The sequence below is a fragment of the Aythya marila genome (assembly GCF_965140915.1).
Source record: "Aythya marila genome assembly, chromosome: 1".
NCBI lineage: Eukaryota > Metazoa > Chordata > Aves > Anseriformes > Anatidae > Aythya > Aythya marila.
In genome coordinates this window covers 132480016-132506678 of record NC_139042.1, presented here as the reverse complement: position 1 = coordinate 132506678, position 26663 = coordinate 132480016, and the positions used below count along the sequence as shown (strand labels likewise).

Sequence of the window (26663 nt, the reverse complement as noted above, 5' to 3'; positions counted from 1 at the left end):
CATATCTGTTTTTCCAGCTGCTTTCAGGCACCAAGTCATTTACAAGCAAAAAGGAGGAGTTAAATGCAGATTTGATAGGTACCTCTAATGAATTGTTTCAGAGGCTATTTTCATCATGCTGGAACTTAGAAGCTATTATTGAAAGACTGTTGGTGTTAGTGTCTACAAACCCATACATTTTAATTACCTATATCAAGCAGAGAAAAACATTTAATACAATTATGTGTCCTGTTGCCATAAGAAGAGTATGTGGATTCATATATATATATATATATATACATACATACATACATATATAATGCCTACTAATTGGGCTATTTGAGTGTCAAGAAAGAAAATATTACATGGGATACAGTGCCCTCAGAGTAATCTCTAGAACTGATTACAGGAGACAAATTTTTCTGTTATCTTCTTCCATAAAACCAATACATAAATATACCTAGTATAAACAAAAAAAAATCACATAATTTCCCATACATTATAAAACTCTGTCTTAATTTAACTACAGTATACTATTTTCAGACTGCATCAGCTTTATTAACAACATATGTCTGATAGCGCTTCAGCATAGAACAACATCATTTGATAGCTTAAGCAATAGAAGGACCTTGCACTGATATAAATTGAGCTAGACCACAGATCCTAGATTGGCCTGTTTATAGCGGGTAAGGATCCTGCCTAACATACGCAAAAGTGCCACTAATAATACCGAGGCCAAAGAGACTCATCTTCTCTAAATGTTTGCAGTAAAGGCAAATGATATGATCAAAATTAAAGTCCTTATGCAGATTCCCCTTTTCTTTTCTCAGTTACCTGCAGCATGGGCACCTTTTATAGCGGAGAACATAATCAGTGCATTCCTTGCTCACCAGGAACATACCAAGACACAGAAGGTCAACTTACCTGTGAGCCTTGCCCAAGTAACGATGGACAGGGAGTAGCGGGCGCCCGGAATGTGTCAGAATGTGGAGGCAAGTTTAATTTGGTTATAAGAGGATTAGGTGTTGCCACACAGCCTGTGAGGCATGGAGGCTAAAAGAAGGGAGAGCCTTCCACATTTCTGTCTTGTAAAGGTAACAGAAGATATCTCTGTCCTCTTACAAGCAATACACAAAATGTTTTGGCTTGTTCCATCTGCTGACATGCTGGCATTGCCAACACGAAGATGGGACCTGCTGCTACAATGTGAGTTATGGTATGGAAATGAACAAGCCAAGAAAACTGCCTTGCTTCAAGTCAGGTATGGAATCTGGACAGACATACCTCGACTTGTAAGGACTCATCAGGTATAGTGTGAGCCAAAGGGATAGATTACTTTGGGCTGTTATTGGCAAGTTTAATGAACCTCCTGATTTAATGTTTTGCATGGGATGTAGTTTACCCAGTCTAATTGGCAGCAATCACAATTTTGAGATAGTGTGCTGCAAGGATCTGTACCTGGGCTTAAAGCTAATGACTACAAGTTTCAATGCTGCATAAATTCAGTGTAGCTCTTGGCAAGTGACGTAGCATCTCTGACTCAACTTCATGATATATAGATTAGATTTTAATGATGATAATCCCTGGTTTCAGAAAGGAGCTGTGATATTCAGTTTGTATTGTAAATGCTGCTACTGTAACTTGATCAGTATAAATATGTGTGTTTTTAACACATCCCTGTTAATTATTTTCTCTACCTTATTTCACTACAGATGAGCAAAATCTAGTTTATAGCAGATATATTATTTGACTTTGAAAGAAATCTTCCTATCTGCTTTGCAAGTTCTAACTTTAAAACTCATTCATGTAATTTACATTAATGCTTGTTTCAAGGATATCTAGGGTGAATGCACAATGAATGACACTTGAGAAATAGCCATTTTCCCCATCCACTGAATAAAAACTCTAGTGTCTCAAGCCAAACATATGGTAGATTTTCCTGATACCCTGCATGAAGGAACTATCACTGGAAAAATCTTGAAATGCCCATGCATCTTAATTATGTTGACTTTACTTAGCCAAAATCCAACAAGAATAGATTAACAAAATACAGTCTGAGTTTAGAAATGTTTGATATAGTATACTAACCAGAGCAGTGCAACAACTAGCAGGAAAAGACTGTTTTGCGTCACAATTGGCAAGGCTTGCATTTAAATTTTTGTTCTGCACAACAGAAAGAAAGCTTTCTGGTTATTTTTTTCAGAGTGGATTTGTCTCAAAATATTTGTTGTCAGATCATAGGTCTTTTTCTCTGATCAACTGTCCCATTTTCTCTTTCTCTGAAAGTTGCAAGAGGATATCCTTTGGACTTCATGAATCTCCCTGTTAAAGATTTTATCAACAGTATAAAATGTTTCAGTATATATAATGAAATAATTTGTTTTGATGAACATTGTCATTGTTAGAAACCTCACCACCTGTAATTAATAGTGTTTTCTTGTCTCTTCTGGAGCAGTAAAGCCTTTGTAGTAACAAATAGCCTATGACTGAAATCCTCATCTACAGGTGAAGCACATGCAAGCTTGTAAGAGACTTTAAGTGGCTGTAATAGAACCCTGTTGTAGCTGCAAGTGAAAAAGATGGTTTGATACCTAACCTAAATGTGATCTGTGTAGACAGAAGCCCAAAACTTGATTAGGAAGCTGTTCATTTGGAGCATTTTTCACAGAAAACAGATCAGATACATTTTGTAGGCAATTGCAATACAAAAGGCATGAAGGAAACAACTTAGCTCATTTCTATATACATCTCCAGGTAAGGACTGAGACATATTAGTGCTGAAAGCAGCAGGTATTTAGCAGTATTAAACACCTTCTCTTTAAAAGGATGTCTGTAAGCCACATTTCACAAGTTCTTAATTTTCACACTGAAATCACTGAAATCCAGATCCATAACCATTCTTCATTAACTGCCTTCATGTTAAAGTCCAGTGACCACTTGGACTAGACCAGGTCCATCAGTTTTGCTACAAAAAGAATAGCAGAATTGCCTTCAAATTAGCAATCTTATAACATGTCTCAGAGGTCTGTGTCACAGCAGCCAACTGGTACAGTCATATTCCAAGCCAGCTGGAATGGGCGTGAAACTAAACCCCAGAGATCCTGGTCCCACTGTTGAACATAAGTTTGACTTTTGTGGGGACAGAACTTGAACTTTACATTTGCTCAGGAGTTCTTGTTCATCCTGAGCACCAATTACCCAAGATGCTGCAGGTCCTCAACATTTCCCAGTGTCAGGGTTGGTAAGAGACCCCAACCCCACCCAGGGCTCTCAAAACCTTCTGGTCAGTTGTTTCCGTTTGCTGTTCAGTTCTTAGGGAAGTTAAATTATAAAGTATCATCATTAGGCAACCTCAGGAAACACCTAACACATCTCAACATACTTATCTCCCAGGCTGGGGTGGTGTAAAGATATGTACTAATGCCATCATCCTGAAAAACTTGACATCCTGATTCACAGGTATGTTGTCGAGGAGTAAACTACTCAAGCTAGCAAGAACCAAGCCAAAGAAACACCTATCAGAAATTGCCCGGAGAGCAAGTTTTGAAACTACCTTGTAGCTGTCAGTAGGTACCTCCACAAAGTGCCTTGCTTTTCATAAACTGACATTTTCTGGCAGAAGAGCTTCTGAGAAACAATAGTTTTCACAGCTAACTAAAAAGCTACTGGTGTCAGCTATTCTCACAGGCAAGTTTCCAGACTGTTCCCATCCAGTTTGGCAAATGCCATGATGTACTATTTCCATATCTATAACATAGAGATATAAAAAACAATGACTTGGTCATAATTATGATGCAAAGATTCATTTTTTTCCTACAGAGCACTTTGAAAATTCTCAGATGAAAGAGTCTGTGCAAGTGCAAAGTATCAACATCTTAATAGAGCCCTTATTAATAAGTAAATGATAATAAAACAAACAAACAACAACAACAAGGAAAAAAAAAAAGCAAAGAGTTTATTAAAAGAATAATTCTATTTCCTGGCCCTGTTTTTAAGAAGCAATTACAGGAGCAATACAAACTCAGTAGGTAAGATTAACATTTGATCTGCAGCTGTCTTGATGATACATTTTTAGGGAAAAGAAAACGTTGCTAACTATGAACTGTATTTATACTTTGTCCAGAAAAGTAGTCTCACTAATACAGATGATCATTTTCAATTTCTAGGGCAGTGTTCTCCTGGACACTATTCTTCAGATGGTTTTAAACCTTGTAGAATCTGTCCTCTTGGTACGTATCAGCCTGAACCAGGAAGGACCCTCTGCTTTCCTTGTGGTGGAGGGCTGGTTACCAAGTATGAAGGTGCTGTTTCCTTTCAAGACTGTGAAACCAAAGGTGAATTTCAAATCTTTCTATGATTCATTTTCCTGCTGCTTGCCCTTTTGTTTGTAAGTTTCAGTATGAAGGGACTTTGAGTCTCCAAAACAAACATAGTCATTGCATGTAGCAACACTCTGTGTGATTAAATCAAGAAATCTGTAAATTTAGGCATGATCTCCTGGGATTGTGGAGACTGAGCTGGCTTTATGGTATTCTTTGGAATTTACCACAGGCACATATTGCGTCAGCACTGCAACTGGAAAGTAAATCAGCATCACTGCATGGCAAGAAATCAACTTGCATCAGAATGCTTTGGTCTTCCCATGTTGCCTATTTTTATTTACCAAATTAGAAAAACTAAACACTATAGAAATTATATGAAGTTGAGAGTTCTTTACAAATGGGCTGGACACAAACTGTAAGTATGCAACATGTGTGCACAATGATGACAGCCTCCAGTGCAAATAGTGAAGAAGGAATCTGCCTAAATGTACTTTGGCTTAGTTATTTGAATTACATGCTGATCCTGGCAAACATACATAATGGAAACTTCTCTCTTGCTATTGTGAAAGACATTTTTGTCATTGAGGCAATATGTATCAGCTTCCATTTGTTATATACTCATTAGAAACCACTGTATTAAATACAGTGGAAGACATATGTAGCATGCGTTACTAGTTCATGAAGATTTAGCTGTAGTCTTCAGAACAGGATTCTAGTTAGAAGGTCCTTTGTAATTAGAAATAGAGTGAGCTGATGTCTTTTTTGCCTTTTATGGCCTAGTAAGTATATTTCAGTATGGAATCATGCAGTATGTCCAGGGTAGAAGGAAGCTGTCTGCACTGAAGATTGTTACTTTCTGAAAATAATATGTCTCATACTTTGCAGTTCATTGTTCTCCTGGACACTACTACAACTCCACAACACACAGATGTATCCGATGCCCTGTAGGAACATACCAACCCGAGTTTGGCCAAAATTACTGCATCACCTGCCCTGGGAACACAAGTACAGATTTTGATGGCTCCACTAATGTTACACATTGCAAAAGTAAGTTGCATATGTATTAATTGTGAGGTGACACATTTCTGTGGATCTGAACAACAGCTTGAAGGTCCCATCTGTCAGTCTGGAATCCAGTTCTGTATTTCTCAGAGAGCATATACCTACTGACATTTGGAACAGTAAAAATTGTGAAAGCAATGAGAACAAAACCTGGAAATGTATCACTTGACACATATAATTGTTTTAGCATTAATGTAATTTTGTAGAGTGCCCTCTGTGAGTTACAACTATTGAGCTCTCATATTCCCAGGTCCCATAAGTTTTGCAGTTATGTGTATATGCTCTGTGACTCTGTAGAGCACAATGTCTTCTATCAGAGTAACTGCTACTAATCATTATAAAATAATAGGAGGTACAGTCATGCATACTTTTGTAAATGCCAGATAATTGCTTGTGACAGTGAAATCTTCTTGTAGGCTTTTTTTGCAATAGTCAGCCTTCTATCTTCAGTTATCATTTTAAGTATCTCCGAGGTTTCCAGTGCAATTTTATTTGATTTTTTGTGAATGACTGATTCTTTTAGGCGAGCATTTTATTTTCATGCCTACCATGCTAATTTAAGAGAACCTCAATATAATAATTAGGTAATGTCACCTAAATTAAATATTCATATGCAACACTACCATAAGTTTTTGTTCTGATTATGTGCTGTATACCTATGAAGCTTTTTATCACTTCTAATGTAATTTGATTAAAAAAATAGGTAATAAGAAGAAATTTGAAGAAATTTGCTAATTTCCAGTAAAGCAAACACATCCACAGTCACTTTGTTGGCTTAGATATTTTCTGTTTTCAAGCCAGCTTCTGACCTTGCAGAATTTTTGAGGCTTGGATTAAGAAAAATATTTAAACATTTATTTAGTTTTATGTAGATGTGGCGGCCTGGAAAGGTCAAGCTTAAGTAACTTGGTGAATCACACTTTTGCGGCAAATTCAATAGGAATTTTGAAAGCTCAGAATGCAAAACTGATCTGCCAAATGGGACTCTTTAGTAACTAGCTAAAATAAAGCAAGGTAAATCTGTAATCAAGGTTACCTATTAGAATCATCATGCTCATTCAGCTAAATCAGGTTAAAAAGCATGTGAAGTTCAGTCAGAACTTCATGTCAGCATGATCTCACTCGTAACAACTGTACCTCCACAATGGGATCATGTTTACTTACCTGCATTGGTTTCTTAATCAAATGTCAAAACAGTGAAGATTTAAATTATTTTACACACTGGAGGTCAAGGTTTTATGAATCAGTTGAAGCAGTCCTGCAGATTGAGCATTTCTTTAAAGGCTTTCCATGCCAAACGCACAGAGGCAGCTGAAGAATGTATCCATTTCTAAAAGCCACAGGGAGGAGTTTAGACTTGCTCTTGACAGATCTAGAAAAACACCTCAAATTAGCTAATCAGTTAATGCAAATACTGATTTATGTTTCTGCGCAGACCAGCACTGCGGAGGAGAACTTGGTGATTATACTGGCTATATTGAATCGCCCAACTATCCTGGAGACTACCCAGCTAATGTTGAATGCATTTGGAATATAAATCCACCCCCAAAGAGAAGAATACTCATCGTAGTACCTGAGATATTTCTTCCAATTGAAGATGAATGTGGTGATGTTTTAGTAATGAGAAAAAGTGGTAAGTTGCCAGATACGGGCAACATAAATATTTATTGTAAACAGACTGAGTGGAAAGTTTGTCTTGAAGGGATAACTGTCTTCATCTTCCCAGTGTTTCTGAAAGGACTGTTGAATGAACTGGCACAGCATGTTAAAACAGAAAGCTGTACTAATAACAGTTAACACAGTGGTATTAATTATTCAAGTGTTTTGGCTGAATCACAAAGCAGTTAATGGGCTTCTCTCTGGCCCAATTATCATGTGGGATAAATCACCACCAATCTAAAAGTCAACACAGCTATACTGTGTTATATTAGAAAAGAAATTTCCCGTCATCTCTATAAATTATGCTCTTAGTTATCCTTTGTGAGTATATGTAAGTGCTGTGGTTATTGCTGTGTCTGTGCAGTGACATAGGTTTGGTACATCTGACACCTTCAAGAAATACAGTTTTCCCAGTTCTGTGTGGAGTGGATATTGTGTTCTGTCTTTGATTACAAAGCTAATTCAACTACTTCTGAAGTTAAGACACTATTGAGATGCATTTATACTGCAGTTTAGTGCAGGCATCCAGCTTTTGGTGATTTAATGTTAAATTTCCAAGATGCACCAAACCTGAAAGGCAATTGCTTATATGCAGCTTTGTTTAAAACAGCATATTTTACTTGATAAAACAGCATATTTCACTTGCTAAAACAATTTTCATGACTTTTGTCCTTGAGGGCTTCTGTTGAGAGCTCTGTATATCAGATTAGTACAAGGAGAAACCTGCTCACTACAGATGGGAGGAAATTACTTCTGTCTAGAGCAGTTTTTAAAAAGCAAAACATCGTAGCAGAACAAATTAGTTGTTCTTCTAATCCTGAATTGTAGTTCCAACAGTGTCTAAAGCAAGGCAGATGAGTGAAAAGTTTGGCTTCTGCTTGAGAACCAATAACAGTGCCACAGTATCAACGCTAGAAAATGAGAGTTTTTCAGAGCTGTGATTTGAAATCACTGTATGTTTAGCATTGTTAAAGTAGCCCTTACAAATATTTATCACAGTTCATGGAAGATCAGCTGCTAACATTACTGTTGAAAAACTGATTGCAGTTCCAGAGCAATGGATCCACTTACTTGCACTGTAAGAATGGATTTAACCGCAATATTATGTGTGTATAATATAGCACGTTCTCTCCTGTATGGTTATGTTAAAGTAGGCCTCTCTCTAGCCCACTCATGACCCAGTCACATCACTTACACACACACAGGCAGAAGTGGTCTGAGGCAGGCTCCAGCTCTGTGGAACTGTTTGCACAGATCAGGTAAAAGCCATGAGCACAGTCCTCCAGCACACTGTGAATGTGTTCAGCCCAAGTTACATGGGCAAAACAAATGAAAAGTGAGCAGGGTTGTGGAGTTTATTCAGCTGTTAGCCTTGCTATATCACCTTAACTCTGCCACTTTTGTATAGTAAGAAATAACTTCTAAAAATTAATTCACGCTAGTCTGGAACACATTAAAAACACTCACTGTACAGGTATGTTGCAGGGCAATACTATAGGTAGATCTAGTGTTGTTAGGATAAGTTGGTTGGATATTGGCCTTTTCTGTACCTGGACAGAAATAACACTTCAAAATCTCTACAAATCTTTAAGAAAAATAGAATTTCCATCTTCTGTCTGGCAAAGACTGTTTGTCTTTGGACATTGTAATAGTTACATCCTTAAGACTTCTTTATAAATATTGAAGTTTAACCTCAGATTAGTATAATCTTTACTCCAGAATTCATCCGAGATCTTATCCAAATTCCATTCAGTTGAAAAGGTCTCTTTTTGCTAATACCGATGAAAGCTGTCAGCCTTAGCAAGTTTAGGTTTTAGATTAGGCTTGTTATTTTCCCTAATTATCCTCTGGCTATGGAGTGGAATTTTCTTTTCCTGGTTCCCAAACTGTCAGCTTTATTTCAGTATAGATAAATGATATTTTCTTTGCAGATTTATAGACAGATGTCTTTGTTCATTATGATAAAGGCACTTAGTCTCTGTAAGATATTACTTAAAATGCTATTAATTAGAACTAGCACTATAAGGATAGAATAGTATAGATAATCTCTAAATGGTGGGAACCATAGGCAGTGTAGCATCAAGTGCTACATCAACCTCTGATCCATATGCAGCGTGCTGGGCAGACTCTGTGTGCAGAAGAGACTTTCCCCTTTTGGCTATTCAAGCTATTATGGAGTTTTCTTACAAGAAAACAACTCTATCATAATTTCCACTGTCAAACAAAAACAATGTTCTCATGAAAACTTGTTGCTGCACTGCTAGATAAAGGCAAGGACAGGCAGGAGGCATTGTCACAAGTGCCCATTGGGAGCTGCATGCAGGCTTCTCTTACTACCTGGCACTGGCTGAGGTGATCCTGCAGCTACGGGGTTTGTGCAGCACAGTACAGGCCCAAAGGCCACACAGCACATGCAGCACAGGCCTGGGCATAGGCACATTAACTCTTCTGCAGGCAGTAATTGTTTGTTACTATCGGGTTAACTCCCCATACTGGAAGTGTTAGGAGCTGGTCACCACATCTGCCTGGGGTGCAGCTGACTTGTTCTGGTGTATCTGAGGCCGATAGTATACAGAGTGAGTAATATTGATAGTAATTTTGCAAATATCAAAAACAATCCGGTACACCTTGCTGTCTACGTAAGCATCTTGTCTTGGGACAGAGGGAAGGATTTCCATTACCTTTGTGGGAAAACCTCCTTCCTCTCATAAATAGATAAAGAGTATGTGCCTTCTATCATAAACATTTCTGCTCTTGGGAATATGTAAACCACAATGTTTTGTTAATTTGACATCAAGATCAGGAAGGGTGCAAAAAGTTATTTTATAAAGAACATTTATTTATTTAATCTTTCCTAGCTTCTCCTACTTCAATTACTACTTATGAAACATGTCAGACTTATGAGAGACCTATTGCATTTACTTCAAGATCAAGGAAGCTATGGATTCAGTTCAAGTCAAATGAAGGAAACAGTGGCAAAGGATTTCAAGTCCCCTATGTCACTTACGATGGTGAGAGTGGGATTGTTTTCCATCTTTCTGTTGTATCTGAATTGCACAAAACTGTCCTTTAGATAATCTCTCTTACATTGATGACAGGGAGCGAAACATGACCAAAAAAAAAAATAAAAAATCAATGTAACTTAGGTTTTCAGTGCATTACTTTCAAACTCTTTACAACTGGTTTAAATAATACCTAATTTTACACTTGTTATTTTCCTAATATTTGAAGAGCAGATGGCAAGTTACACAGAATTCGTTATAAACTTTATTCTTCTCCCACTGAATTCAAAGAGACTCCCTTTAAATGGTCATTTAGCATATGCATAACAAGAATACTCAGAATTTCTGTGCATTTCAGGAAGCCCCTTCATCAAGTCCTACTGGTAACCCACAAGATCATGAAAAGCATAAATTAATAAAATCACAACTCCAACAGAGAAAAGCAATGGTGCAAGAGGATCCTTTCACTAAGGATTCATAAATCCAACATGTCTTAAAACAGTCTTGCTTCTCATATAGAAATATACGATAAACTGTATATTTTGTACTCTGGGATGATTGTTTTAACAAAACTAAGACTTTTCTGTGATACCTCAGGCAGCTGTTAGCCCATCTCTTTTCCAAACACCAAAGAAATTTGGGGAATGATAATAAAATCTGTATTAAGTTGGTGATTAGCATTGATTCAAGAATTAAAATGAGAGCTGTTCTCAGTGCAGACAACAGGGACAGTTCCTTACTGTGTCCCTGACTTCATGAGTAATCTTTGGCAGTTACTTTCTACATGTGGCACTGTTTCTTCATCTGTAAAATACAGATAATAAAGCATTACTATCTGGAGGGAGTAGTTTTCTGGGTTAATTTAGCTTACTGTTCAAAAGCAGTACAGAATTTAAAATTTTAATTAGGTAGGACTACAGCAGGATGAGAGACACTGAATAAAGAACTGGATACTTAATTTCTCAGCTCTGCATTGAAGAGAAAGTCTAGTTAATCAGTGTTTGTCTGGCTATTATCCACCCATAGGATGTCACAAACAGTCGCTCACTGATGTTTATTTTTCAGAGGATTACCAACAACTAATAGAAGATATTGTTCGAGATGGAAGATTATATGCATCAGAAAATCATCAAGAAATTCTAAAGGTACTAAAATTCTGCTTTAGCTGAGGCTAGCCAAGGATTCATTTCACTAAATACTTTACCAACATAGCTCTCACTACCCTGGTAGGATCATAATATTTGAAGTTTACATGTGACCCCAAATGAAATTATCCATCTTCTGAGGTTTATGCTGGTATTTGTAGTAACAAAATCAGTAGCTCAGCTGGGCTGAGCTCATCTACATGCTCTGCTGAATCAGGATCTAAATGAAATATATGCTACCATGATTGTATATTAGAATAATTACTCAAAAAAGAATAAAAAAACTATTGTTTGAAGAGTCTTCTTCAGCCTCAGTCTAAAATTTGTTTAAATGAGTCATTAAGTTAGAATTTCCTGTGCATTAAAAAATGTATCTACCTAAACTTTTGTCCTGCCTTCACAAGGTACAGCCATAATATAGCATTGCAGGCTGTCCATGAAATGATTTTCAAATGATATAAGCAACAAATTGGAGAGAATTGTGGGGAAAGGCTGCTGGGCTGGGTTGCCACCTATAACAACTAGTTAATGAAAATTTATTTTTTTTTAAGGAAAAAACAGAAGGCCAAATTCAGCGTGCTAAATGTGTAGTTTAGAAGGAGAGGAGCTGATTAACAGCCAGCTCTCCTGGCCATCCCTGCTCCAACCCTGCAAGTATTCACTGACTGAAGTTTGGAGGTCACTCAGGTTTCAACTCCTGTGCTGAGAGACTCGGGCACAGGCTCAGCTGATTCTCTGAATCAAGGTTTTACCAAAGTGCAAAAGGTCTTTAAAGAGATAAATGTTGCTGGAGACCAGCCTTCTCTTACCCTTATGGAGGGAAGGCCCTGAGCAACTGCTTTAAAGAGTCTGGAAGAGCAGCCACAGGTAGCTTGCAGTGCTAATGCAATCTTCTACAGCCAGTTTGTGGTTAACCCAGCTGCTACCCACTCAATTCTGTACCTTCCAGGAACACTAACTGAAAAAAAAAAAAAAAAAAAAGAAAAAAGAAAAGGCACAGTAGACAGATTCATCAGTGTAAAATTCCACACAACATTAAGTACTTTCCTTATATTCCTTTACCCAGAGTCCAGTTTTGCAAAAAAAAAAAAAAAGGATTGTTGTTCATTAATTTTAAAAGATGTACAGAAAAAAAATCCAAACAGTATTTTTATCTAATATGTATGCTGTCTCGTAGGACAAGAAACTGATTAAAGCTCTCTTTGATGTACTGGCACATCCACAAAACTATTTCAAGTACACAGCACAAGAGTCAAAAGAGATGTTTCCAAGATCATTTATAAAGCTACTGCGATCAAAAGTTTCCAGATTTCTACGACCGTACAAATAGTGGTATTCAGTTTGGGATTATTTTGCATTCTTGTTGAATATTATCTCTCCTCCGTAGTAGAAACATTTGGTAATTTGAAGGCTGTTTTTTGCAGTCTTTATTTTCAGTTGTATATTTAAGAATATCTACAATGTTTTATAATTTTTAAAAGCCAATGTTCTAAATGGATTTTTTACTACAAAAAAAAAAAAAAAAGTGGATCCCTGAGTGCATCTAAGTTGAAGATACAAATTTGTGTCTGCACTATTGTATCTTCACTTTCCATTCAAAACTATATCATGTAGAAAATATTCCTTCTATATTTTTATTTTTCATTCAGAAGTAGTTTTCTGCAAAGCAAATAAGGCATCTATTCAAATCTGATTAAACTACCTGTCGATAAGTTCTGTTGTAGAAAGGAGTATGTAGTATAAATAATACTTGGATTTTGAATTGCACTTGAAGTTTATATTTGAATCTTTAGAAGAAAACAAAACAATCTAAATTGCATTATTTCTCATTTGTGGCTTAGTGGAACCTCTGTCCAAGTAGAAATCAAAATGTAAGAAAAAAAAAGGAAAAAAAAAAAAGAAACAGATGGTTAATTTTGTTTTATGAATTAAGTACAATTGAGTCCCATATCCTAACATTTTATCTGTCCTCTTCTAAACTTTTTCAGAGGTTTTCCAACTGTTTGCAATAGCGTTGAAATGGATTAAGCTAATGAATTCTACACAATAGTTTGTCCCTTTGGAGGCAGTTAAAATAGGATAGATGAGAAAGGAACAACAGCAACAGTAGTAGTGTTCAGTTTTTATTTCCCTTATTAGAGCATCTAATTAAATACAATATATAAATATATAAATATATACTTCTATTTGTGGGTACATTATTAATGTTATCTTTAGTTACTGTAAATATTATTCATGCTTAAATCTTTACTACCACACACACTATTTACTCACATCTATTTGTAACTTTGCTTAGACGATTAAATGACTTCTCCAAGTGCTTGTCACTTCCGTTAACACCAAACTGAAGCCTTCTGGAGTTTTATAACACAGGATAATGGTTTACTTTGGGGCGTTCTCTTTTAACATATTATTCCAAGAAAATTAACATCTATTTAGAAGCAACTACTGTGCAGTAAAGGGTCAGTTATTTCTTGGGCACCCCTCACACACAGACCAGCAGAGTTACTCCTGAGGACAGCATGCTTGTGAGGAGCTTACTAAGGAGGAAATGCTCGATCTGCCAGCTCAAAAATGCTGGGAACATACCTCTGCCATGGGCCCAAGCTCCAAGGGGGCAGTGGGGGGAACAAAGTTTTGAACCCCGGTTAGATGAGTTGGAGGTCAGGCCCTGCAGGCATCAGAGACCTAATGCTCCCTTTTATCACAAATTTGCATCCACAGTCCTCAGAAAACATGAGGACTGTAGTCTGCAAAATAGCATTAGCCTTGTGGTCAGGCCTTCCTCAGAGTGACAGGTGCCTGGGTGCCAAGACAATGATAAATCCTTATTCCTTCTGTTTCCTGACACAGAAGCTAATTTCAGTGAGAGAGCAACCTCTTTATTTTCAAGTCTCTTCCTCCTTTGTATCATTTTCTTTTCTGATCCTACAAGTTTATGACATGCATAAATTAATTATCATGCCAACATCCTTTCAGAAAAAGACTATTATAACTTTTTTCTTATTGGTTTTTTGTTTGTTTGTTTGTTTTATCTCTACCCTGTAACTTAAATTACCCTTGGATGCTCTCAAAGACATACATTAAGTGTTGTTACAGTTAACTTTTGTCTTCAAGCAAGTGCTGTTTAAGTTTACAAAGTTGTTTTCTGTTGGCTACAACTGGTTGAATATGCCATTTCTAAGAGATACCTTAAATATTTTGTTGATTTCTTCTGCTTGGCCATCTTGTATTTTTGCTTGCCTTCTTTCCTCTTCTGTTGAAGAAGATTTATTTTTTTTTTCTGTGCCTAAATGGTTTCAACTTAGTCTAACAACTCAGTTTTCTCACTTGTGGATCTGCGGTCTTTGAAGAGCTTTGCCTTTAATCTCTATATTTATATATTAACCTTTGCTTCCAAACATAACAGCTCCATACAGATTATATTTTAAAGGCTGTTTAGCTTCCTCTTTAGATCAGGGCTGAAAGTAACTGCCCTAAAAGGTCCATAAACCACTGGCAGTACTGTAATATTTTCCACATTCTTATCTGCATGAGGAATCCATATCGCAACTACAACACAGGCTTGTCCTGGTTGTGGCCACTGTTACCGGGACCTTGGTATAGCTGTGAGAGGTGAATACAGAAAGAACTAGCCTTGTTTTGCTCTGGTACAACTCACCCTCAATTACAACCATGTTAGACAAAAGCGATGTCTTGTCTAGTTCATCCTGAAAGACAACTTCAGATGTGTGTGATAGCTTATGCTCCCTGGAGCCATATGAGGGCATGGACTCCACAGTCAGGACAGAGCACTCAGTGACTTCTGTAGCAAATGCAGAATTTGTGTTGCTGAGAACAGTGAAAGAGATTAATTTAGCCTTCAAAATTATACAGTGAAATGCTTCTAAATACATAGGGATTTCATGAACCAACTTTGAATGCATGCAGCACAGAACTACCATTGAATATGCAAATTTATCATTAAAAAAAAATAATGGCAAGTGGTATATAGGATCTTCTGAACCAATTTCAGCTGATTTTTGTGACAGCACATAATTTTTACATGAACTCTAAAAGTAAAAAATGCTTTGACAAACCTTATCCAAGAATATCTTAACAGTTTCAGAAAGACATAAGTATTTTTCATACTAGATTTACAGTTACAGAAATTGGTATTCACCAAAGAGAAGGTGAGCTGAGCTCTTCATTTGTTTATGTAGTGTAGGGTGTTTTCACTGTAAGAAGTTAGAGAACATATTGCTACTATATGATAATAGCATAACAACAAGGAATGTCATTTTCTATGGAAAAGATTTAGATAAATTTAGCAATCAGAAAACACACAAGGTGAAACACTGCCTTCTTTATGAAAACTAGCTTTCTGGAATGAATTAACACATGGCAGAAATTTTTGACTTTTATCCTAAATGTGAAATAGTGCATTTAAACATATTCAATAAATACCTCCTTCTATCTATTGTTGCAGAATTTTACGTTGTGTCCAGGATAGGTTCAATAACACAGTTGTGCTATTCTGGGAAGGCTGAAGAGGTGTCCATTGGTGATCACCCAATTCCACATCACAAACAAGCCAAGCTTTTTATTTTCAATTTGCAAATGCCTATATCCTTAAAAGCTGCACCTGTAGCACTTAGTATTTTAAGCTTCTCCTCCTGCTTTAAATACTGCACTTATTTTTAGCGAGGTGGTAGTGAATCATCCCTAAGCATTCTTATGTGCCACCAAATAACAGCCTGCACACCTGCTGCTATCCGGGAGATTGCAACAGTCAGATGTCACTAATCAAGCCCTAAATCATGCATGAAAGTGCTTGCTAGTGATTGCTGTAAGCAAGGTACTTGCGCGTGTCACTTGAGTACAGGGAGCACTGGGATTCTGTGCTTAGTAGGAGATTGCTGCCTACATCTTGCCTGCAACAGTAAGATTTATACTGCCTGAAGATATAGGTCCCTGAAACTGGATTTAAAGCCACTAAAGTCTTCTTTCAGCCCGTTTTCCTGCCCTGCCTTCCTTCCTCTATCATGTATTAGATTTTTACCTGATGACTGACTTTTCAAAAGACAGTTATTTCCTTATTGTGCCTCCCACATACAATAAAGTTAAATCACAGTGTGTTAGACATACCGAAGATTTAGACCAATCCCTCCTATACATCAGCTTCGCATTAGCTTTAAGTAAGCTTACTAGAGTAAGCTAATTTTAGCTTTATGTTGTTTTAGACCAACATAAGTAAAGATAGGTTTGGTTGCAGAGCTTTCAGAGTCTGCATTTTGATTTGTCATATGTTTTTTAAAGAGAACAGCTAATCTGTAGACCTCTGTCTATATGCAGAATGAACAGATGATGCCACATGAACAAGAATCATGCTTACGTGCATTAAACATTCAAATAAGAAAGTCAAACCTCACCCCATTCCCCTTTGTGTGTCCAACAATTTCAAATTTCACAGATCAGTCTTATGCATAAACAACCCAGTTTTAATCTCGTAGATAACAAGTTCTAATCTTCAAGAGCAGAAGCATTGGTATGATTCTGGTCTGTGACAGCATCCATGTCTGGACTCTAAATACCTTTGAGTTCTCTTAAAAAACGAAGTTGCAGTGAAATCCTCAATAACTGAACTCAGTGGGGAATTCCTCAGCCACCTCAGGGGTCTGGGTTTCCCCTTTTCTGCATGATGGTAATGAGCAACATGCTGTTATGTGTACCTGTGTCATGATTTCGAGTAGTTGCATTTTTTTCCATAATTTAAAACCACTCTTTGACAGGAATGGTAGTAACTGGAGAGGTTCTATAGACTCTCAATACTTTAAGACATTAATAAAATAGTTTTCTAGGATGAGACACTGTTTTAAGCACTTGCAGGGAAGAAAAAAAAAATTGTCTCCCTTAAGAATTTATGGAAGAAGGGAAATCAATTTCTGTAAGGTAATATAAACTTATTCCTTGGTATCAGACTTGAATTCAAAGAGAAGTCTTGTGTTTTATTCTAACACTTTTCATCTGAATAGAAACAAACTGGGAAAAAAATCTTAAAGTAAAAAAAAAAAAAAAAGTTATCTAAGTATCTGAATATATACAATTCCAGTTTGTTATTTCATTTATTTATTCTGTTTCATCACTAAACTTTTTAATCTATAAAAGTAATATGTAATATACAAGAGTAAAATGTACAGAAGTACCTTTAGATGTAATAATTTAAACCATCAGTATTCAGAAAGGTGAGGTAAATTCTAAAGATCTACAAACAACTGCAATTCAACTTTAGCTGAATTTCTCAATATTTAGGAAAAGAAGTGGCTTTGCTTAAATAAACTTTATTTTAATGATTGTGAAAATATCTTTTTAGTTTGTTTTTATTACTTTTTTAATTAAAATTATTTTGTAAATATTGTTTTCTATGTTTTATACCTTAGAAAGGCCACTAATTTGCATTGACAGCAGCAGATACTTAACAGATGATTTAAAAGGTACTTACACAACACTGGCATGTGGTCAGTAGCCAGATACATCCTTCCAGACTACTGCTTTTCTTATTTCTGCAGTCTCACTGGCATCAAAGAAAAAATTTCTGGGGCAACTTAACCTGCTGATTTTCACAGAATTGACTATCAAGTGTCATTCTGAAGTGCTTGCCATTTTCACATCACATAAAGAATATGTATTTTAAAGTTAGTGCTAGTTCTTACTAGAGTAAGAAACAACATGAAATTCAGAAATAAAAGGGAATTCAAATGATTATCACCAAATATAGCATAAAGACAAGGAAAGGTATGGTATCTCTGCGCTCATAGGTAGCAATGGAAGTGATAAAATAACATACTGGATGAGATCATGAGCATTTTTAGGCAAAATTGTCACTGAGATCTGTGGGATTTTTACCTACATTAAGTTCAATATGATCGTATCCATCATCTATTAAGCAGGAATTTCTAGTAGACTAGATTTTGAGAAAAATACCTGGATGCATAATATTGATTTCTGTACCCATTTGCTATGTCTAAATCACTGGTCATGAGTGACATTTTGAACTAAGCCCTTGTAGATGCTGCTGGGACTTCTAAGCTTTATTATCAATGTAAATTATGTATAAACAGCTATTCCTGTATGAAATGCACCGTGGTAGTTTAGAGCAAAGACAGTGAATAACTGTACAAAATTTGATACTTAGAAACTAAAATACAGTGATCTAAGCTTTACCAATATTTTAACACTACTGTCAGATTTGTAGTAGAAAATGTTGTTGTAAATGTACCTTATAATAAAATACATTTCCTTTTTCCTCTGTATATTAATAGCTTTGTTTTCTATGTCAAAGCTCAAAATGAAGCATGTAATAAAAAATTTGTTAAAATCACTTTCATAATAAACATTAAATGGAAAAAGGTATCTTCACCTGCCATTTTATTCACGTATGTGTAAAAGGTATACGAGGTATATGTACCACACACCAGCGTATTATAAACAACCATCAGAAGAGAAATCATCTTTTTGATAAGATTTATATATTTCAGTCTAATTTGCATCTTTATGCAACAGAGAGCTTTTTATTTTTTATCAAACAACTGGAGCACATGAGTGCTGGAACAATGAGTTCCTTCCAAACAGACTTCAAGGACAGTTATGCAAAGCAAGAAGAAAATAGAAAAAGTGGAAAGTAGAGTCTCTGTAGTGACATCAGTAGCTCAGTTAAAATTATTTAAATAATCTTTTGCAGTTCAGGAAGTGCAAATTGTCATTAAGGTGTGTGAGAAACACTCTGTAGCCAATGACTTAGGCTCAAGGGAGGATCTCAGTTGTTATAAGTTAGACCACACAATTTACTGGTCTATTGAAATTATTTTATTAATCAAGTAAGCAGACACAAGCAAAACAGCGCTGGGCAGCTGGGGAGTCTCCGCTCCACCACGGCACGCAACTTCCCCTTTCCAGTGTTGCTGTTTTATAGCATTGAAGTTCCGGCTTGTCGAGACTTGTCGAGACCTGTCGAGACCTGTCGATTTGTCGACTTGTCGAGACCTGTTGACTTGTCGACTTGTCGAGACCTGTCCTGAGACTGCGCAGTCTGTTGTTGGGGGTCGTTATTCTTCCTCCAGTGATCATGCGTTGTGCTTGTGTTCAGGTGGGGGCAAAACAGGATGTCTTGCTTTGTCCCCATGTTACAATGCCGTGAGTTGTGAAACCTTATCTCCTCAGTAGATTCTTTAAATTCTCAAGGACAATGAACAAACCCCTACTAATTTATCACATCAGTGAAGTAGTAATTTATTTGCAATTGCAATGGCAGACGCCCCACAAACAGAAGAGCGCACCTACTAGTTCCATAACACAGTTTATATACTTTTTTTCCTCGAGCACCAGGACTGGGGCCCTTCTCTGTTTCCCCATTGACTGGGGTAATCCAGGTTCACAATCTATCCAGTGCTTCACAGACAATGCTTTCAGGTGCCAGCCTGTTATAAGTCTTTTTTTTTTTTTTTTTTTTTTCTTTTAATTTTATACTCTTTGTGGTGGTAATGTTTCTTACACGGTGATTTCTCCCTAATTTCTCTAAGGGTTCTGGTTGTCTGCATTTTACAAGGTAGTCTTGTAGGAATAGAAACGTTGTTTTTGCAGAGTTACATTGTTTAGAAGGAAGGAATATGGTATTGAGATATGCTTACAGTGATAAGAAAGCTTAAGCAGGTGACCATGTAAAATGCAGACAACCAGACTCCTTAGGACAATTAGGTGAAAATCACGGTGTTAAGTCAAGTCAGATAAGTGAAGAAACATTACCACTTCAAACAGTAAAAATGGCAAAAGGAAATTGAAATTTAACAGGCCGGCTACTGAAGGCCATGCATTGTTTGTGAAGCATCAGATAGATTGTGAACCTGGATTACCCACTCAGTGGGGAAACAGGGGAGGGTCCTGCCATTAAAAGGTATATAAACTGTGTTTTGGAACTAGTAGATGCGCTCTCTCCTGCTTGTGGGGTGCCCGCCATTGCAATCGCGAATAAATTACTACTTCACTGAGATCCTCTCCTGAGCCTAAGTTATTGGCTACGGAGTGTTTCTCACAGTCTGCCAAGTTTTATCACTGCAAGCATATCTCAATACTACATTCCTTTGCTCTAAACAATGTAACTCAGCAAAAAAAAAAAACATTCCCACAATCCCCCTCTTTTCTTCTTTATAAACTGTTGATTTTTGCAAAACTTTTCTCTTAAGGTGTAATTTGGTAGATATCTTCCTCTTCTTCACTTTCTTTGCTTTCCATCTCCTCTAATATCATCATCTTATCTGAGTAGGGTGGTGGCTCTGTTATACATGGAGTGGTAATTCGTGTTGAGAAAATGGTTGATATTAATAAAGAAGGGGGAGATTTGGGAATGTGGCCATGGGGGTTGGAAAGCCCCATGGTTGAGATAACATTAGACTCTTAACGACGAGGCCATCAGGAATATAAAAGAGTTCAGAGGGAACAAAGAAGGGTGATTCAGGAGACTCCATGCAGTCTGGGGTTTCTTGTTCTCCAGATGGTTCTCTTGTTCTCCAGCTGGTTAAGGCATTGATGTTTCTGGGTGTTTGCTGTTGCTGTTACATTCAAAGTTGATTGACCAATGAAAAGTTGTTTTGAAGAGAACTGCTGTGGAGAGAAAGGTATAAGAGGGGAGCCTGCCCTCAAGATAAAAAGAAGAAAAAGGCAACACGATGAAGTTACATCAATAAAGAAGCAGGAAAAAGAAGTGAAGAGGAACAGGCTGGCAGAATGGAGACCACGATGGGAACAGGCACTTTGATTGCCTCATGAAGATAGGTTTGGCCAAACTCAGCAAACTGCTCAGAAAAGCTCATACAGAAAGTCACTGAAAACAGGCGCACAGGAGCTGGAGAGAAGCTCAAGCTGAGAGAAGAGGACCTGAGCACACAACTGCCTCTTGCTGGTAAGCAGTTGTGCATTATGGGGAATCATACGTCCTTAGGAACAAGGACTGTCCTGGTAACCTTACAGCTTATTCTCCTTATTAACAATCAGACAGTTTATGATCCTGAAACAAGGGACCAAATTGAGGTCAAGGTGTGGGACTCTGCAACTAAAAACGCCAAGGTTGCAGTGGGATTGCTCTGCACCTGGCGAGCAATCTCTGAGGCCTTAAAGAGCCATGTGGGGCCACAGTCAGACACGTGTGACTTGCCAGATAGTGAGGGAGCTGCGGGCTCCTTTACTGATCCGACTGCTACGCCATCGGCCCCTCTGCTGCCACAGCCATTGAAGGCTTTTGCTGCTATGCCCCCTGTTGACCTGGACGTGCCTTTTGACCCAGGCCTATTGGCCTTGAAAACAAGATGGATATGCTTTTCTTCAATCCGGGAAGAACTGGATACATAAGGCCCAAAGACCGAGTTGTTGGTCAAATAACTGGGAGAGACCCAACAGCCAGACTGAGAATAGCTGTATGGAAACAATCCTCTATTGCCATCAGAGAAAGGGAAAAACTCAAGGAGAAAGCAGGAGAGAAAACAGGAGGCCCTCTTTGAAATGCGGTAGTTGAAACATTTGAGATTGAAACAGGGTATGGGGATGTGAATGCCTGGATAGAATGGGTCAAATATACTGTCCAGAGTCTCAACCATAGCTACTGCTATGCTTTTGCTTCGAGATGACCGATTGCCCAGATAGTGCCCTTCCCCGGGGGGTGGACTGAAGACTCACAAGGGATGTGATGTATGATTGCATTGTACCAAGAAAAGACTGCCTGGGGAAATGAGGCCTGTAAGTCTCTCTTTGCTGTTCCTTGCATGATAGCAATATCAGGGCTCCCCCTGCATTCTCTACAGCTATAGGTAACCATACAGCTTGCTTCTCATGGCAGGGTGTGAATGCTACCTGGCATCTGGGAGAATTTGCCTTGTGCTACCAAGGACTTGATGGGAAACTGCTCAAGACTTGAGATCCCCAGGGCAGATCTCTGGTGGTACTGTGGAGGGAAGATCTTACGGTCCACCCTACCATCTAACTGGGGAGGCACTTGTGCACTTGTTCAATTACCTATACCCTTCACCCTGGTGTTATAAATGAAGTCTCAACTCAATCTTAATTTAGTAATATTCATAAAAGAAATATTTATAAAAGGTATAAAAGGCAAGTAAACAGCGCTGGGTGTGTGGGGAGTCTACGCTCCACCAACACGCACACAGAAACATCAAACATTCTAAATATACAGAACATAGCTGTTACATACTAAACCAGAGTATGCCTATACAATCAGAAAAGGTAACAAACAATCCTTTAAGTTCCATGACTTACTAAACTCGAGTATGCCTATGCACGTGTACAATCAGAACAGGTAACAATCCTTTAAGTTCCACGACTTAACAGTCTCCATTTTCCATTCCTTTTCCTGATTATAAACAAGTCTCCATTTTCTATTCCTTTTGAACAATATGTCTTGCTTTAAGTTGTCAAGCAACTCGGTCTTTGGGCCTTAGGTATCCAGTTCTTCCCGGATCGAAGAAAAGCATATCCATCTTGTTTTCAAGGCCAATAGGCCTGGGTCAAAAGGTACGTTCATGTCAACAGGGGGCGTAACAGCAAAAGCCTTCAATGGCTGTGGCAGCAGAGGGGCCGATGGCGTAGCAGTCGGATCAGTAAAGGAGCCCGCAGCTCCCTCACTATCTGGCAAGCCACACGTGTCTGACTGTGGCCCCACATGGCTCTTTAAGGCCTCAGACATTGCTCGCCAGGTGCAGAGCAATCCCACTGCAACCTTGGCGTTTTTAGTTGCAGAGTCCCACACCTTGACCTCAATTTGGTCCCTTGTTTCAGGATCATAAACTGTCTGATTGTTAATAAGGAGAATAAGCTGTAAGGTTACCAGGACAGTCCTTGTTCCTAAGGACGTATGATTCCCCATAATGCACAACTGCTTACCAGCAAGAGGCAGTTGTGTGCTCAGGTCCTCTTCTCTCAGCTTGAGCTTCTCTCCAGCTCCTGTGCGCCTGTTTCCAGTGACTTTCTGTATGAGCTTCTCTGAGCAGTTTGCTGAGTTTGGCCGAAACTATCTTCATTAGGCAATCAAAGTGCTGTTCCCATCCTGGTCCCTGTTCTGCTAGCCTGTCCCTATTCATTCCTTCTTTCTACTTCTTTCTTGATGACGTAACTTCGTTATATCGTGTTGCATTTTTTCATCTCAAGGACAGAGGTTCATCTCAAGGTTCCCATCTTATACCCTTCTCTCCACAGCAGTCCTTTTCAAAACAACTTTTCATTGGTCAAACAACTTTGCCCAGCAACAGCAGGCACCCAGAAACTTCCATTCCTTAATGGCTGGAGAACAAGCAACCCAAGACTGCATGGAGTCTCCTGAATCACCCCTCTTTGTTCCCTCTAAACTCTTTTACATCCCTGATGGCCTCATCATTAAGAGTCTGATGTTATCATCAATGATGGGGCTTGCCGACCCCCATGGCCACACTCCCAAATCTCCCCCTTCTTTATTAATATCAACCATTTTCTCAACACGAATTACCACTCCATATATAACATCAGCAATGTTTTTAGCCTTCCCCCAGATCTGCAAACTCACCCAAACAGCCTGGAACCACAGACAGCTCAGCTGTCCAGCAGCCAGAACTCCTACCCAAAGTGAGATGGAAGTGCAAAGAAGCAGTGAGAAAGCACCTGCCCCCACTTGGTGAAGACAAGAAATACATAAACCTCAGGTTGAAGCAGGATCACATTCTGTTGCCTCTGGACAGGGCATGTTCAATGTGGCTCTACTGAACAAAGAAATGAAAATATATCCTACTTTTCTTACTTGGTTTGTTTAGGGGAAAAGACTTACTGTTTTTCAGGTAATTAAAAAAAAAAAAAAAAAAAAAAAAAAAAAAAAAGGTTGACTTAACTATAAAAATGATTTTATTTTCTGGGAACTTTCTCATTTTCATAAAGTCACCTGGCAGTAGTAAACAAGCAACTACTTCAAATCAGCAGTAGTAAACATTGCCTACTTGAGATAACATCTGGTGTACTGAGCAAAAGCTATGCAAAAAAAACAAGTCTTGTAACTTGGCATACATGATGTAGGCTCTGTAGAACTGTATGATGGTATGTGCATACATAATATACCATCCTGTACTGAGTATATAGTGGAGCCAGAGGTGAGGGAAGGGTGGCTTTGGGAGCTTTTGTGGTAAGCAAGATCCACGTGAGGACTGGTAAGTGATCTAGTTCCCACATTTTACAGTGTTAGTGCAAGATTACCAGCACAGACTTTTTTTTTTTTTTTTTTTTTTTTTTTTTTCTCCAAACCACAATATTAGCAAAAACATCCACAAACTTAGAGAAGCATGGCAGGAATACAGCTACTTTTCAAGCTTCTGTTGTTTAGTCAGGTAGGTGTTCCTAGTGACATCCTAGTAAAAGCTTTGTGCTGTGAAAGCATGGGAACACAGCACACAGTGGAGCAGACCATCTCAGGCAAAGAGGAAGATTTGCCTGCATTTACTATTCAAATATCCAACCTAGGTATTGTGCTAGATCTTCAGCTGCAGAATGGCAGTGTATCGTTACACTATGCAGGCATCAATTTTCATCTCTTTATACCCTCTGTGCCTGACCAAGCTGTCACAACTGTAACATACAGACCTGCCTCCTGATAGCTCTTTCATCATGTAAAGAGAGGGACTACTGTGCTAGGTAGTTATTTGACAGAGAACATCAGTCAGGCTACACAAGATGGGCAAAGAAGAATTTTTTCAATGTGCTGTTGACATTAATTCTCTTATGATTGATCTCCATGAATCTGGGTCTTTCCTGACCCACTCCTGGCCCTACATTCCTACTTCTAGCCCCTGCCTTTCACTTGCAGGGCTGTAGGGCACCCCTCCCAGTGTGGTTTTGTGCTGCCAGCAGGAGCAGCACTGGAATCAGACCCTGACTCGGTTTGAGGGTGGACTGCCAGGAAAAGCCACTTCCACAGTCCTGGAGCAGACAGCCCAGCAAGAAGACAACGCAGGTGTTCTCAGCAGCAGCTCTTGGCTAGCCAGAGCAGCAGGTGTAATACACAATAAATGTTTGTTCATTGTCTTTTGTATTATAAAAACAAGGAGTTCCGTTTGAGGAGCGGGAGTTGCGAAAGCTCCCTGCTGAAGTAAGGAGCTGTATAATACTTGGCTAGACACTATGAAAATTCTTTTGCTTAATGTAACAAAAAAGAGAACCCCCTCCCCTTCTCTCCTTCTGCATCTCAGTTGCCTCTTTTGTTCAAAGACACTGCTGCAAAGCTCATGTAACCATCTCCTGGTAAATTGCTAAACTAGTGTATCAACATCCTGCCTTCCTGTTGTGGGAATAGAAATGTTGTTTTTGCAGAGTTACATTGTTTAGAAGGAGGGAATGTGGTACTGAGATATGCTTACAGTGATAAGAAAGTTTAGCAGGCGACCTTGTAAAATGCAGACAATCAGACTCCTTAGGACAATTAGGTGAAAATCATGGTGTCAAGTCAAGTCAGATAAGTGAAGAAACATTACCACTTCAAGCAGTAAAAATGTCAAAAGAAATTTGAAATTTAACAGGCCGGCGACTGAAGGCCATGCATTGTTTGTGAAGCATCAGATAGATTGTGAATCTGGATTACCCACTCAGTGGGGAAACAGGGGAGGGTCCTGCCATCAAAAGGTATATAAACTGTGTTTTGGAACTAGTAGATGCGCTCTCTCCTGCTTGTGGGGCGCCCGCCATTGCAATCGCGAATAAATTACTACTTCACTGAGATCCTCTCCTGAGCCTAAGTTACTGGCTACGGAGTGTTTCTCACACTGTCTCACGCTGGGCCAACATGACCAAATAAAAAAAGAAGTTGAACCACAATGCTGAGGAAGACTACGGCCTTCATCTTCACGACCACCAGAGGGACAGAGACAACCCCCTAGCAACAGTATGCGCAGTCACAGAATATACCAGGATGTGCTGTGTAATCCCGGAATTACCAAGATATAAAAAGGGACCCTGGCGGGGGTGAGGTGCACGCCGTTGGCGGAGCTGAGACTCCCTGGCCGCCCAGCGCTGTTTTGCTTGCTGTTGCTTACTCAATAAATTCCTTTCTATTATTAATGCAATGCTCTCTGAAAATTAATTAAGGGGGCAACTTATAACAGCAGGCACAGCACAACCCAGCAACACCAGCCTTGTGGATACTTGAGTAGCCACAAGTATCAATGCCTTGCTTCTGCAGCTTTGCAGCCACACCTGACCACAGGCCCAAGCTACCAGTACAGCCCTGGGAGACTCAAGTCAAGCAGGTGGTGGCAATTCCCTGTTAAATCTGAGGAAGAAAAGCAAAACAAAACAAAAAAGTTTTCTCGGAAACTTCCAAGCAACCCAACAGGGCAAGCCACCTCCCTCTTTCCCTGTGAGAGGGCCGCACTAGTGAAAATCCACTCTTCACCACCGCCCTCCCCTCCCCTCCCTTCCCCTCCCCCCCCCCCAAAAAAAAAAAA

The 26663-nt window shown here is 38.6% G+C and overlaps 1 protein-coding gene across 10 annotated transcripts in view; it reads left to right on the top strand.

Moving 5' to 3' along the window:
• The window catches only part of SCUBE1 (signal peptide, CUB domain and EGF like domain containing 1), a 281424-nt gene extending 262876 nt beyond the window's left edge, over window positions 1-18548 (top strand). For 9 of the 10 annotated variants that reach the window (XM_082751775.1, XM_082751767.1, XM_082751773.1 and 6 more), the window contains 7 exons: window positions 810-971; window positions 4146-4313; window positions 5187-5348; window positions 6799-6996; window positions 9881-10033; window positions 11090-11169; window positions 12347-18548. In XM_082751775.1, coding sequence (XP_082607901.1) covers window positions 810-971; window positions 4146-4313; window positions 5187-5348; window positions 6799-6996; window positions 9881-10033; window positions 11090-11169; window positions 12347-12499 — 1076 coding nt within the window. In that variant the 3' untranslated portion in view covers window positions 12500-18548. The remainder of the gene's footprint in view (window positions 1-809; window positions 972-4145; window positions 4314-5186; window positions 5349-6798; window positions 6997-9880; window positions 10034-11089; window positions 11170-12346) is intronic. The other variant, XM_082751772.1, reaches the window with a different exon arrangement.
• Window positions 18549-26663: the final 8115 nt, after the last annotated feature.